The sequence below is a fragment of the Jaculus jaculus genome, chromosome 4 (assembly GCF_020740685.1).
Source record: "Jaculus jaculus isolate mJacJac1 chromosome 4, mJacJac1.mat.Y.cur, whole genome shotgun sequence".
Taxonomy (NCBI): Eukaryota; Metazoa; Chordata; class Mammalia; order Rodentia; family Dipodidae; genus Jaculus; species Jaculus jaculus.
In genome coordinates this window covers 59,984,447-60,000,463 of record NC_059105.1, presented here as the reverse complement: position 1 = coordinate 60,000,463, position 16,017 = coordinate 59,984,447, and the positions used below count along the sequence as shown (strand labels likewise).

The 16,017-nt window shown below is 36.9% G+C and overlaps 1 protein-coding gene and 1 pseudogene across 1 annotated transcript in view; both read right to left on the bottom strand.

Annotated features, from left to right (window-relative positions):
• Nucleotides 1–16,017, bottom strand: part of Ccdc141 (coiled-coil domain containing 141) — a 197,855-nt gene that overhangs the window by 140,099 nt on the left and 41,739 nt on the right. Inside the window, exons 3-4 of the mRNA XM_004660290.2 lie at nucleotides 8,931–9,122; nucleotides 4,836–4,944 (exon numbers count right to left, since the gene is read on the bottom strand). Of these exons, the coding sequence (XP_004660347.2) occupies nucleotides 4,836–4,944; nucleotides 8,931–9,122 (301 nt within the window). The remainder of the gene's footprint in view (nucleotides 1–4,835; nucleotides 4,945–8,930; nucleotides 9,123–16,017) is intronic.
• Nucleotides 1,188–1,937, bottom strand: LOC105944127 (annotated as a pseudogene).

Genomic DNA, 16,017 nt, shown 5'->3' with positions numbered 1-16,017 from the left:
CCTTTTTCTGACTAACACACTGGACTTTACAAAGAACAGAGGAAGGTAAACCTTAGTGCCTCAGAGTGTTAGAGACTGAAAGTGGGTCAAACCAAACTGTTCAGGTCCCTTAAAATGCATCTCATTAGGCACAGGTTGAATTTGTAGTTTTTAAAATATTTTTATTTATTTATTTGAGACACAGAGAGAAGACAGAGATAGAAAGAATGAAGCACCAGGGCCTCCAGTCAGTGCAAAAAATCCCCTGCAGACACATGCCCCACCTTGCACATCTGGCTTACTTGGGTTCTAGGGAATCAAACCTGAGAACTTTGGCTTCTCAGACAAGCACCTTAGCCATTAAGCTATCCCTCTAGCCTGAATTTGTATTCTTTTTCTGGCTCTCTGTTCTGGCTTTTGCTAAAGGAATGTAACCACAATCACATTTCAATGGGGCATACAGCCTCCTCAGACAAAGTCAGTGAGCAGACTGACTCCTGCTAGTGTAATGGCCTCTTAAGTGGACAAGAGCTTCCCTTACCTCACTATGGTTTTCATCTGTCAGCTTCTTACATTGTATTTTATTAAAGTTACATTTCTATCAGGTGATACAAAATGACATGCTTTTCCTCACAGATAAAATATTTAGCTGTAGGGTAACCTTTACAAATGTAAGATCTTTACAGTTCATTTATTTTAAAGATTGAATATTTCTAATATATCCAAAACCATACTTAACTGGCACAATGGCTTTTAGTAGGAAGCTGGTAGATATTTGACAAGTTTTTCATTGTTTAATTGATTTGACTAATTTTCATTGTACTAAAGAAATAACATTCCAATACAAAATTACTAAGTAAAAGCAAGCAATTTAAGGTTAATTCATAAAGACTGTGTATGAATGAAGTAGGCTATAACTTATTAAATAGACTTCATGAGCCAATGCTGTCTAAAAAGTATTATGAGGTACAAGGAAAAACAGTTTTCTTTAATATTTTGCATAGCTATAGTAAAAGACTTGGGACTATAAGACTTATAAAGGATTACATTTCTCAAAAATTGGGATCAAGTAAACAAGTTTTAACTCATGGAATTTTCCAGTTGACTCTTCCCTTATAATAGTAATAAGTTTTAATTAGGTATATAAGCTTCAGTGCCAGATATTATCATTTTTGCTGATGTCTGCAGATTTCTGAGTAGCTGCTATTTCAATCAATATCTATTAATTCCACTTCAAAAATGAGTTTTACATTTGGTGGAATTTTGGAGTCAGGTTGTCCTTTCCTTCCATAGACCCATTCTAGTTCTGCTGGAGCTGTTCCTCCTTTACTCGTAGTCAAGAGTACTTCATCCTAGCCTCTGATAACCCTGCCTCCTCCAACCTTTAAACTTAAAGGCTTGGCATTTTTCCTCTTCTTCAAGCTTGTTAGAATATTAGTATCAGAAACAGTGCCATCCTATAGTGTTGCTGTGGACCAGCAATGAGCAACATCTCTCTTTTGGGAAAAGTTTGATTTATCTCCTTTCTTAAGAATCAGATTTTATGTATTTTGGTGGACCCTCATCCAGAGTCTCCTCAGACTTCATGTCTTTGGTTTTATCTTCACTAAGGTTCACATTTTTCACTTGCTCAGAAAACACTTATACTTTTAGTACCCTTGACTATAGGCTGTAACCAAATGTTCCTTATTAGCTGTTTCAGCAAAATTTTTAATGTTTAAATATTGAATGTCTTTAAAATTTCCTAATAATTTATGCTCTGCAAGAAATGAATCTGAGCCATGATCCTGCAGGATCTTGATAATGTCCTTCTTGGGCAGCTGCTCCATGGTCCATGCCTGCTGCGGAACAGCTGGGGCGATCTTCCCCCACTGCCTCAGCTGCACTCTGAATGGCCTCTTAAAATGAACATAATACCTACGAATCTGTATGGCAGGAAGAATCACATTTTTATGCATTACATATATATACATATATACATACACATATATATATTCCATATATGTGTATATACACATGAGAAATGTTTTAAATTATAAAAATATTTTTGGTGTTAGGCAAATACTTCACCACCAAATTACCTTCACAGGCCTGTGTCTTATACATTTTAAACATTGCTAGCATATATACTCATGTAAGCTACTATGCCATTATCTCTACCTTGGCATATATTTTAAGTACTCATTAAATAAGTTTAAGAAAAAGTATATAATTGAGAAATGTTTGAGTATATTAAAATGTATTAGGATATAAAAAATGTGTAAAAATAATATAGAAATACTAAAGAAATATGCACGATCTCAAAATCAAGACTGTGGCCTTGATACTTTTTAGACAGCATTAATTCAGGAAGGCTATTTAATAAGTTATAGCCAACTTCATTTGTATATAGTCTTTATTAATTAACCTTAAATTGGTTGCTTATGGTTAGTAATTATGTATTTGAATTGAAGATGACCAAGTTGACAAGTAGTCTGGAAACTATTTTCTGGAAAAGATTTTAACAAGCATTTTAACAGAGAGGAGAGAAGATTGGAGATTATGTCAGTCTAGAACTATCTCAAGTACTGCCTTATGAAGAAACTTGTATTTGACTTGCCACCTAAAATTTCAGAAGACAGAGCTTCACCCTGGTCATCTTGTTCTCCCCTCTTCAATAGAACAGAAGGCTAGCCTAGACGAAGCTGGCTGAAATAGAAGGAGAAGCAGAACAAAGTTCTATTACAGTTTCCAGTAACATTATTAGCTTTTATCATTCTCTCTTTCTCTTTTTTAATTTTTTCTTATGCTACTCAACTGATTAACAACTCAGAAATGTATTAGAACTACAAGCTGGCTCACTCACATTATATTTCTTAAATTTAATGATAACAGTTATGAAGCCCTTAGCTGGTGTTCAGAAATTCCACTCATTAATATGCACTTCAAATCAGCTAATCTTAATCATATCCTACTGAATTGCTGATCAGTATATTTCATTAGTACCAATTTTATGCAGACATAGCCCTTGAAGCCACCACTGGACATATGAAATAGGAGCCAGTTTCCCTGGCCATTTACCTCCACAGCCCACACATACAACAAAGGGAGACAAAAATGTCCCAAGAGACATACCATCAGAATGGAATGACATTTCACCACAAAAATCAAACATGTTTCCTGTTTCCAGCTAGCATTTGTATCCATCCCTTTAGCCCATGAGGAGACTGAGGGAACTCTTAAGGCTATCCTGAAAAGCCAGATATTCTTAGTTCCACTGCTTGCTGAATGCCAGGACAGTGTGACCTCAGGCCTAAAACAAAAGCAGCATGTGCCTCCGTCACTTGGCACATTGTACCCTGAATCCTGCTAAATTTGAAGGAGCCGAGCAATAGCCTGAAGAGAAAAGCATTTAAGTGACTTCTATCCTTCCTGCTCCAGCTCCAGATATTCATGGGAAAGTCCCTATTGCCATAGCCTAACAGTCCCTCTGGGAAATTCTTCCATTTCATTCCTCTGTAATGAGCCTCTTAACAGCAGCAGCAGTCACCATCAGGCTTCAGGATACAAAACTGCTGTGTGAAGATGAGGTTGGCTGAATGGAGATTGAACTGAGACCATAGAACCAACCTCAAGTACTGGACTCAACTCACACTACTGGTCCCCTAGCAGTGGATCCAGCTCCATTGCTGTTGTTATGTCAAAACTGGTAGCTGCTGCTTCAATGCTCAATCTTTGATGGTGCCCATGATCCTCGCTAATGGTAAGTACGACAGAACATCACTCAGTGAAAATTGTATCTGTGTATTTGGTAGGATTACATAACAATTTATGCTGGAAAGACTGAGTCATAATCTTTGAGTTTGGGAAAGGTTGTGGCAAGGAATTACTCATAATCATGTATTATCTAGGGTGTTTTAGAGAGTAATATAAATACCATCTCTATTTTTGGTTTTAAAATGCAATTTATTCCTGCTGTAGCTTGATCAAGTTTGTGGAGTTAAGTCAAGTTAAATCTATGACCAATAAAGGCTGAGCATTATGGCGCAAATTATAATTCCAGCACTTGGATGGCTGAGGCAAAAAGATTACAAGTTTGAGGCCAGCCTGGACTTCATATGGAGTTCTTGTCTCAAAATGAGACAAATAATACCAAAAGCAGTAACAAATAAGTTTAAGAGGTCATTTCAGTCATACATTAACAAAGAAAGGAAGCAACTTTTCCTACCCATTTGTCTCCCTCATTTCCATAGACAAATATGATATTTCACAAGCCTTTCACAGACACCTTCCTTACAGCAGTCCTGGCCAATGCCTAACTATTGTGGAAATAACCTGGCACATAAACTGTAGTTTAGCAATTAGACTGTCATCATTAGTTGTGAAAATATTTCATGGGCTGTTTTATTAGATGTTTCTTCAGAAAGAGTTCACTTTTTTATGGTGATTGTGAAAAGAGGAATTTTCCTTATTCACAGCTGCTGTTTAAAGGCTGGTCTGCATTCATTGACCTTTTAGAATGAACGTGCACTGATTTCAACCAGGCAGCATTTCTTGAGGACCCCCTCCCCCCACACACACACACATACTGCCCACCTTGCTGCATGCTGAGGACGAAGGAATGCGCAAGGTGGAAACCGCCTCTGTGTTCAGGGAAAATGAATCAGACCCAACAGCTGGGAGGCTCCTCCTCTACCAAACCTTAGGGACATTTCCACCCAGGGCTTCCTTTCAGAAGAAAGCCCAAAGTAAAGCCTTATGTGCCTTTCTTAAGGTAGGAATAGACAAAGTCAAACTACTGTCATCTTTAAGAATTTTCACATTAATACCTTTGGAAATCCTTAAAAGCTTATGGGAAGGGCAAACACACTACTTGCCTTTGGTGTGATGGTCATGGAGCTGAAGAAGGGGTTTTAAGGATTCAGCACTCTCAAACTCATGAGGATTCTGGAGGAAATCTTCAGCTTGGTCTATTTTGATAGCAAACTACAACAAAATACAGGAGAAAGTCATGAAAGTAATCAAAATCAATGTTACCTCTTAAGATATAGACTTTTTCATGCATTAATGGCCCAACATTAATGGTTGCATGTATGTACATATATTTGCTTGTTTGTGTGCTGGCTTAGAATATGTGCATGTAGATTTACATGTCAATTCATAGAGTGTCAGTTTCTTCTTCCTTTTGATGTTGTTTTTTACATAGACATATATTATGTTTGATAAGAATGAGTCACCTGGTTTATTGTCAAAATGTTTATTGAGCTCTTCAACCCAACTTATTTTATCCTATGTAAATTATCCTTTCAGTATGGTCATAAATTCAGCCATTACCAATATTCTAAGGTAATGTTGAAAGAATAAGAAAAAGTAAGAAACCAGCAAAAGTTTGAGTAAGCAACAAAATTATACAAAATTATAAGTGAAGATCTCAGAAATAATGCAAACAAATATACTTACTATTTTTCTCTGTAATTAAATGGGTATAAAAATACAATTTTCTTAGTTATTTTCTAATGTCCTTATTACTACTAAGCAACAGTGGATACATATTACATAGCTAGATATATATATATATACATATATATATATATATCTTCATACAGATATAGATGTATAGTGGTCTGAAAAGAAGTACACCAAAATGTTACCTTTATGAGAAAGAAGGAGGTTATGGATGTGTGAGCAGAGGGTAAATTTAGCCTTTAATGTTATAATTTGTAACATGATTTGAGTTTTATCAATAACATTTGTGCATTGTTTATATAGATAAAATGAGATTGACTAACAGAAATTAAAACTGGAAATTTTCTCTATTTCAAAACTAAAGATGTTATGAATAAGCTATATGAAACTATTTCTTTGTTAAATAATTAAAATACATAGGGCTGGGGGGAGATTGCTCAGTGGTGAAAGGGAGGAATTAATGATGCTTGATACTGAAAACCTGGTCAAACCCTATGTCTGGGAAGTTCATAAGACCTAAGATAGAAGGCTAAATGAATGTATACGCCCACCCAGTTGCCCTCTAAATATTGATGTTTGGGCTACAGAGATGGCTTAATGGTTAAGCACTCGCCCGTGAAGCCTAAGGACCCCAGTTCAAGGCTCAATTCTCCAGGACCCACGTTAGCCAGATGCACAAGGGGGCGCACGTGTCTGGAGTTCGTTTGCAGTGGCTGGAAGCCCTGGCACACCCATTCTCACTCTATCTGCCTCTTGCTGTCTCTGTCACTCTCAAATAAATAAATTAAAAATATGAACAAACAAAACTTTAAAAAAGTATTGATGTTTATTTCCACGTAGTTTCATACTTGATAGGTGGCTGTTGCTACCTGCACAAGAACTGCATAATATTAGGTCCATCAACATTTTGTTATGGATGATGGAGGACTAGAAAAAAAACATTAAAATAGAAGGGAGTATAGTTTGGAAGAAGAGGAGTCCTGTGGAGGAGGATGGAGAAGGGGGACACAAAGGAAGGTGGTGGTGGGGTATTATGTAAATTTTAATAGTTATTTAATAATTAAAAAATAACTGCTATACCTATAGTTCAATAGAGGAGCATATTCCCAGTGTTTAAATCACTTATTCATTCAATTTCTTTTTGCTTAAGTATTTTTATTTATTTATTTGAGAGAGAGAAGGAATTGGCAAATCAAGGCCTCCTGAGTATGGAAATGAACTTCAGATGAATATACCACTTTGTGTATTTGGCTTTACATGGGTACTGGGAAATTGAACCTGGGTCAGCAGACTTTGCAAGCACTTTAACCACTGAGCCATCTTCCCAGCCCCAAATTCTAATAACTGATTTGAAAGATCGGCTTCTAAGAGAATTTTCAATGGAAAAACAAGTGAACTGGTTTTGTTTTTCACTTTAGAGCATTTTAGAGTTACAGTGTAGTTTTTAACTATATTTTAGATTGTTATTGAAAAATTTAAAAAGAATGAGCATGCAAGACTGCAAACATTACCTTGATGCTTTATTAACTTTTACCTTGTGGATAACTGTCCCTGTGCAAACTTACACTTTTCTTTTTTCTGCAGTTTGTTCAGGGTGGAAATGACAAAAAGAGACCAATTTTCAAAGGGTTTATGATTATAACATCTTTTTAGTCACTGAGTAAAATTGCTTTGTGATACAGAGGACATTGAAAACTGTGGAAGACTGCCTTCTGCTCACTGCAAAGTGAAGCTCAGAACACGGATCAGGATAGAACACAGTCATTTCCCTAAACTAAGAAAAGCTTGCTCAAGGGTGAGGAGAAGAGAGCGTGCTTGATGGCGTTTGGCTGTTGCCTTCTACTCCTTGCAATATCTGGAAGTAATTTCCACATCATAGAGAAAATTAGCCAGTATTAACACTGAAATACAGTGAGAAACAAATATTGAACCAAATGTCACAAAAGAACATAATTTCTATACTTAGAATAGCTGAGTTTCCAGGGCAGTTGACACCTATGCCCACTTACTAAGATGGAATGAATCAGCTATATCTGTAATTTGGCTTCTATAAGTGTATTTCAGCTGCTTCATTTCTTCTCAAAAAAGAAGATTGTGTGTGGAACTTTTTCCCAAGATGGTCTGTAAAATGAACTGAGCTTCAGTGTTCAAATGGTGTCAAGAGCAAATCTTGAAAGTTACAATAATGTGTTCTCTCCTTTTTTACTTTTAAATGAGTTCATGATGCATGAGATTGTCTATTGCAATTGTTATGCTCTTTCACTAATCTTCTTTCCTTCATTATTTCAGATTTGGCTCCAGAATTTTCCTTCTGAAAATGTCATCACTTTCAAAGCAAGCATTTTATCACAAAGAAGCAGCCACTTACATCAGAAAGTGTGTGCTGCCACTGGACAGAGAAGCAAAATACTGAAACTTCTAATAACTGCCTTACACCAAATACACCTCTTTTGAAATTTTGCTTTGAGTTTCACATTTTGAAATTGAAAACTTCTAAACAAAATCAGAACTCAGGAAAAATTATACAGGGAAATGACCTTCTTTGGTCCAGCACTTTTTCCTTCCCTTTTTAAAATGGAAATGAACTATGTGCCTTTGGAAAGTACTCTCTAAAATGCTCTGCTTACAAGGCAAACATTCTATGGAACACTCAGTAATTGATTTTTTTTTTTTCCTTGTTAAATGAGCAGTAGACAGTTTAACTCAAGCTTTTAGCCAACAAGAAAATTCCATACCAACATTTTCTAAAAACTGTATAATCAGGATAATTAGTTTCCCTGAATGCTTTGCTATTTTGTTTTTTATAAAAATGTTTTATTTATTTATTTTAGAGAGAGAGAGAGAAAGAGAGAGGCAGATAGAGATAGTGGGCACACCAAGGCCTCTAGCCACTGCAAACAAAATCCAGACACATGCACCACCTTATACATCAGGCTTATTTGGGTACTAGGGAATCTAACCTATGTCCTTAGCTTCAGAAGCAAGCACCTTAACCACTAAGCCATCTATCCAACCCTGCATTACTATTTTCTACAGAAGGAAATACATGAAAAAGATATACAAATAAGATTTCCCACATTTAAATTTTTAAAATTTATTTATTTATTAACTTATGAGGGGGGGCACACAAGAGCCTCCAGCCACTGCAAGCAAAATCTGGATACATGCATCACCTTGTGCATATGGCTTACATGGGTTCCGAGGAATCAAACCTGGGTCCTTGGCAAACCTGGGTCCTTGGGCTTCATAGGCAAGCAACTTAATGGTTAAGCCATCTCTCCAACCCAGATTTCTCACTTTTACTTAATATGTTTGTTGAACTTTCACTAACTATTCTTAATATTTCTTTGAAAAATCTATGTTCAAAACATTAATTTTTTTGGCAAAGACCTGAATGCATTCTACATGCCTTGCTGTGACATTGATCTTGTGGAAATAGAACATGTTCAAGTGTGCTACTTATTTGCTCTGATATGAAGAAGGCAAACATTTTATGCAGAACCAACCTCCAAAGCATTTTCAAAAAACTCCGAAGTCAGGTTCAGGAGCTGTCGTCTTCTCTCAAGCATGGAGACCAGGGCTGCCCATGCGTCCCCCAAGGTCTGGGCCATGGCATCATAGACCTGACTCTGAGCCCTGTTAGCGTCAGCTGTCTTGTCTGCTTCTTGCAAGAGTTCCCACACTCGACCTTCCAAAGCCTAAGTCCAGGAGAACAGAAAACATACTTCAGAGTAAGTGCAAAGAAAGCCACCGTAAGAACAATTGATCACATTAGAAACACTTCGATATTCAAAATTTCATGTGATCTAGGAAGATCTAATAGAGAATTTACAAACATACATGGTATGCACAGGAGGGTGTGGAGAAATTGTAGAGAAACAGTGAGGTGGGCCATTGAAACACTATACAGGTTTATCAAAAATATCTACTATATTCTCTCTCACTCTTGCTCTCACTGTCTCTTAAAAAAAGGGGGACTGGAGAGATGGATTAATGGTGAAGGTGCTCACCTGAAGAGCCTAAGTACCCATGTCTGATCTCTCTCCAGATCCCATGTAAGCCAGATGCACAAAAGTGATGCAAGAGCAAGTTCACACATGCACACTAGGTGGTGCAAGGCTTGGAATTCCAGTGCAGTGGCTGTGGCCCCAGTGTGCCAATTTTCTCTCTGTGTCTCTTTCTCTCTTTTTCATCTTTTTCTCTTGCTCTCACTCTCTTTTAAAAAGATATATCTGCTACATTCTTTGGGATATTAGAATATTATGTTGATCTTACATTTCCAAAATAAATAAATATAACTAATTAGAACATATTCAGTAAAAGATCAAGAAAAAAGTTGTGAGAAATAAGGTCAGTAAAATTTACTGATTATCTTAACTCATCATCATTGCTAATATGCCTGTAGAATATAATGTAAATACTAAGAATAAATTTTTAAAAGAGAGAATATCATATTTCAAACATGATAGTGGTACCACCATTACAACTATCTAAACAAAGTATTAAAGGGAAAGAGGAAAATGTCTTAGATAATTTTCACATTTAGACACAGGAGAGGCATCCCATAGATTCTGTTTCATTTTGATGTTTTCAACAAAATAAGGGCACAATTAAAATGACATAGTAAAGGAGAATAGTAGGAATAAATTCTAAAATAATAGCAGAAAAAGGGACTGAAATTTAATTCCACAAATTAAAAAAAAAAAGAAATACAAGCATACAAAATTAGGACACACACAAAAAGCCAAAATGCTAAGATGGGAATGTACCGAATAATAGTTTCACTCCCCCAAAATGATTTAGTTCCTTTTTGTCAAATAAAAAATTGTTTACAATCATGGAAGTTGTTAATAGAAAATAATTAAAAAATATAGCTTGTAAGTTAGTTGTAAATGCAACAAAATTTAATTAATTTGGGGCTGGAGAGATGGCTTAATGGGTAAGCACTTGCCTATGAAGTCTAAGGACTCAGGTTCAAGGCAGAATTTCCCAGGACCCATGTTAGCCAGATGCACAAGGTGGCTCATGCATATGGAGTCCATTTGCAATGGCTGGAGGCCATGGTGCACCCATTATTCCTATCTATCTACCTCTTTCTCTCTTTGTCTGTCACTCTCAAATAAATAAAAATAAACAATTTTTTTAAAAAAATTATTAATTTGTGTTTTACTTGAGTCATAACTAACTAGAAATAAATAAAAACTTTCATGGGTAAAGACATGAAATATATCAGGCAAACAGAAAAAAAGAAAGCAGAACTATCAAAACTAATATTACATAAATTAAAATATTTTAAATTAGAATATAAAAGTTTTCTATTTCTGAGTAGTATAATCTGCAATAAAGATGAGCCACTCACAGACCTTTACAACACTGAAAAGTTTCAAGTAGATACATATTTCACAATGTAACAAATATAGAACTAAATGACAAAATCAAAGATAATAAAACAGAAAAATTTAAAAATTTAAAAACCTAAAGAATAATTCTTAGATCAAAAAGAGAAAAAACATGATAATTACAGATTGTTCAGAAAACAATAATAATGATGCTAACATATTTAAAGTCCTAAGGAAGATAGCTACCTAAAACATGTGACATTAGGTATATTTCTATCTTAGGTATAGAAGAAGAAAGCGAGTGATACATTCAAATCTAAATTACAGAAAATCACAATAAGATACAATGAGAGGAAAGGCAAGCACAAACGAACCCGGCCTAGTAAGCATGGAAACCCTTCCTGCCCAAATGACATCATGTTCCCAGCATGACAAATTTTCAGGAAACCAGGACCTCACTTGATGGTCCAGAAACTGAGCAGATAGTAAGTGGTATGTGTGCACTCTCACATGGAGAATTGAAAACAGCTGATGTAAAGAAACTCAACAAAATCCAAAAAAAAAAAAAAAAATCCCTCAAAGAAATATTTTAATGCCTTAACACAGAGATAGAACCAAATTTTAAAAATCAAAAATTCTTAAGACAAAAATTCACAAGACAGGCATGGAGAGATTGCTCAGTGGTTAAGGCGCTTGCCTGCAAAGCCTAATGAACCAGGTTTCAATCCCAAACATCTACCTAAAGCCAGATGCACAAAGTGGCACATGCATCTGGAGTCTATTGACAGTGGCTAGAGGCCCTGGTGTGCCCTCTCTCTCTCTCTCTCTCTCTCTCTCTCTTTCTCTCTCTTTGCAAGTAAATAAATAAAATATTTTTTTAAAGTCATAAGGCTGAAACAAATTAAACAAGTCCTTGATAAGTGAAAAAGCACCCCAATTTCAATGAATTGAAGAATCATGTAGATGAAGGGGCTGGTGCCACCTATATTAGCTACTTTTCTCATCAAGGTGACAAAATACACGGAATAAAAGCCTTGAAGGAGGAACGATTGACTTTGCTTTGTGGTTTGAGTGGGCACAGTCCATCATGGCAGGCAAGTTCGTGGCAGTGGCAACACCGAGGAACCTGTCCACATCCGAGTTAGTCAGGATCAGAGGGCTCAGGCTATGGAGCCCTTATGGTCGACTCACCTTCGGGCAGCCTACTTCCTCCAACTATGTCTCACCTCCTAAAGGTTCCAAAACCTCCTGAGACCCCACCAGCTAGGAAACAAGTATTCAAAGATACAAGTCTATAGGGGACATGTTACATCAAACCATAACACTACCCAAAGCAATCTAAATAGTCAATGCAATTACTATTTTTAAAAAATTAGCAATGACCTTTTGGCAGAAATTGAAGGTCTAATCTTCAAAGTCATAAAGCATTGTAAAGGGACCCTGGTTTAAGAATCCCTGCATTTTATCTGAAAAAGAAAAACAGATTTGACCAGATCACATTTCCAGATTTTAATAATCACCAAAAAGTGACATTGATTCAAAAAATGTTTTTCTGTCATAAGGGCAGACATAGAGACAAAGGCCTAGAACTGGGAGTCCAAAACTATATCAATACTTCTATGATCAATTTATCTCCAACAATGGTGACATGGCTGTTTAGTGAGGAGGAAAGAATAGTTTCTTCAATAAACATGTAAAATATTAAAGTTGAACTCTACCTTACAATATGAAGAAAATTAATATAAATCAATACTTTCAGTATACATGCTAATATTTTAAAATCTGTGGAAGAAAATATAAAGATATCATCACCTTGAATTTGGCAGTAGTTTAATAATGATAACAAATAAATACATTAGGCTTCATCAAAATTAAGATTTTGAGCTGGGTGTGGTGGTGCACGTCTTTAATCCCAGCACTTGGGAGGCAGAGGTAGGAGGATCATCGTGAGTTCAAGGCCACCCTGAGACTCCATAGTGAATTCCAGGTCAGCCTGGGTTAGAGTGAGACCCCACCATGAAAAACCAAAAAAAAAAAAAAAAGGTTTTGAGCATCAAAGGGCATTATTATCAAAGAAAATTGGAAGGTAAGTTTTTCAGAAAAAAAAATATTTGCAAAATAATAACTTATATCCAGACTATATAAATAACTCTTCCAACTTAACAACAAAACACCAATAACCCAAATATAAAATGGGCAAAGACTTGAAAAGACATTTACCCTAAGAAAACATACAGATAGCAAACAAGTAGATGACTAGATGCCATCATCAGTTAGTAATTAGGGAAATGCAATTGACACCACTGTGATACTCTTTCATATCCACTAGAACAGGTATAATTTCACAAAGGAACATCACAAGTGTCAGAATAAATGTTGAGGCCATGGAAGCCTTACTCAATAGCAATGGAAATGTGAGCTGGTGCAGCTGATATAGAAAATATTTTCAGATTTCCTCAAAAGTTAAGCATAACATTCATATGACGCAGTTATAGCTAAGGAAACATGTCCATATAAAAACATGTATGTGGATGTTCATATTGGCATGATTCTCAATAGCCAAAAGAGAGAAATAATCTAAGTGTCCACTACAAATGAACAAAATATGTGGAGAGTTTGTACAAGGGAATAGTTTTCAGTTACAGAAGTCAGGAAATACTGATACCTGTTAGAACCTTTGAAGTCATCATGCTAAGTGAACAAAAAAAAAAAAAAATCATCCGCAGAAGAGTGTTTTTGGGCTGATAGAGGCATAGTGCACTCACTCACATGCTATTCAGCAGAGAAGAATCAGAGCAACAGGTGTATACCTCCCTGTAGGGTACGATGGGAGATTGTGAGGAGAAAACCCCAGAGCTCAGAAGATGTGGGGAACTGCAACAATGGTATAGTTAGAGGAAACACTCACTTGCTGCCCGGTATTCTCACCCTGGACTCATAGACACGCAGTACACTGCGCAACAGACAGCCAACCTCTGTTGAACCAACGTTCTAAGACTTAAAAAGTAGGAGATGGTAGCTGCAACACAAAGGGCTTCAGAGGACACCACACACAGAAAGACCAAGGAAGTCTGCCTACCAAAATCAGAGGTGTGACTAGCTGTGTGTGGACTCACACCAGTGCCTGCATTTAAAAGTCATCCACATGGTTCTCAGCAGCTCTGCATGTAGGTGTCTGACCCTAACAGGGCAGGGAAAGAACTCTATTGCCCCACTGCTAGCCCACCCAAGGAAAAGTGCTGGGGTGCCCTTGAAAGATGTCATGCTCTGTCACCTTGCTTCTCAAGTGTATGGCCTCAAAGAGGAGCAAAGAGAAACCTTCCCCAGTGCTCGCTGGCTCCTGCCCTTGTGCTCTCACAGGCACTTCTGCCAAAGGAGTCATGGAAGGAAAACACTCTGACCTTGGGCATGTGGAAGCAAGGGATTTCTTCTTTGCCAAGGGATAATTGCCTGGTTCTAGATATAACCCTCTCCTGCATGGAGCTCACTAATAGGCTGGACTGGTTGTCCAGAAAGCCTGTATTCTGGAAACTATGGCAGGCTTCTGTAATTCCAGCATGCATAGGGCAAGACAGGAGGCAAAAACAGGGAAATGGCCCAGAAGTTCTTGAGCTAGGTTGCCAGGCAAACTGAGCAGTGAAAAAGAAGAAACCCTCTCATAATCAAGAGAAAAGTTACGTACCAACACCCCCAAACTGTTCTCAGTCTCATAAACATCAACACTTGCATGCACACGAATGCACACGCACACACACACACACACACACACACACACACACCATACACACCAAAAAATAATAATAACAAAATACAACCACATGAGTACTACTATACTCCTGGGTATTTACCAAAAGGAGGTGAAGTCAATATATAAAGGAGATACTTGCTTGGTCATGTAACTGTGGCACCATCTACAATTTCTGTGATAGGGAATAATCCTAGAAGCCTAACAGATGAATGGATGCAGAAAATATATACACAGTAGAGTATTATTCAGACATAAAAACAGATAGAACTAGAGGACAGCATGCTAAGTTAAAAAAAAAAAAAACATGAAATGTTCTTCGTCACGTGTGAAAAAGGGGAGAGAAAAGAAAAAAAGGGAAGAAAAAATGTCAATAGAATAGAGACTAGTGCTGGGAAGGATCCTGGAAAAGGGATGTGGAGAGGCTGTAAGAAGGGGGGTTGGCACAATCAGTGCATGCTTATTTGTGTTGGAAATACCATTGTGGTTCCTTGATATGTGCAATTAATATGTGCTAACTTTAAAAAGAAAAAAGTGGGGCTGCAGAGAAGAAGTAGTGGTTAAAGTACTTGCCTGCGAGGCCTAAGGACCCACGTTTGACTCCCCAGGTCCCACATAAACCAGACGCACCAGGTGATGTATGTGTAAGATCGCACATGTGAGCAATGTGGCACACACATCTGGAGTTTGGTTATAGTGGCTGGAGGCCCTGGTGTACCAATTCTCTCTCTGCCTTTCTCTCAAAAGAAAAAAAAAAAAAAGAAGAAGAAGTCAGACAAAGAGTGATATAATGTTTGATTCCATTAATATAAAATACCCAGAACACATAAATTCTGAGAGTCACTATCCTGATGGGCAAAGGCTGTAATCACTATTTACTATTTATGGGCTTTGTTTCAGTGTGTTAACACACGTTTAAACTACATAGAAGTGGTGACTACATAGCACTGAAAACTTACTACGTGCCCCTGAACTTATACTTTAATCGGGTCAATTTCATATAAATTTAGCCATAACAGGATAAAGTTTCAAAGCTGGCATGTTTTAAAAGAATTATTGCTTTTCTTTTTGTGTATCATTTTACACTGATTTACAAACTCCAAAACTGTATAATGTACAGAATGAAGGATTATAAATGAGGGAGAAGATTGTAGAATTTCTCAAAAAAAGTCCCAAAAAACTATCCTAAAGTTTTTATTTTAATTAAAAAATACTATATTTTTTAATATTAGAGGGAGCAAGAAAGAGAGATAATTGACCTGCCAGGGCCTTAGCCACTGCAATTGAACTCCAGGTGCTTGTGCCACCTAGTGGGCATGTACTACAACCTTGCGCTTTCCTCACTTTTGTGCATCTGCTTATGTGGGATCTGGAGAGTCAAACATGGGACCTTAGGCTTCACAGGCAAGTGCCTTAACTGCTAAGCCATCTTTCCAGCCCTATCCCAAAGTTTTTGTTCTGTCATTTTCCTTTAAGAAAATATCCCACCAATCTTTAAGAAAGAGACAG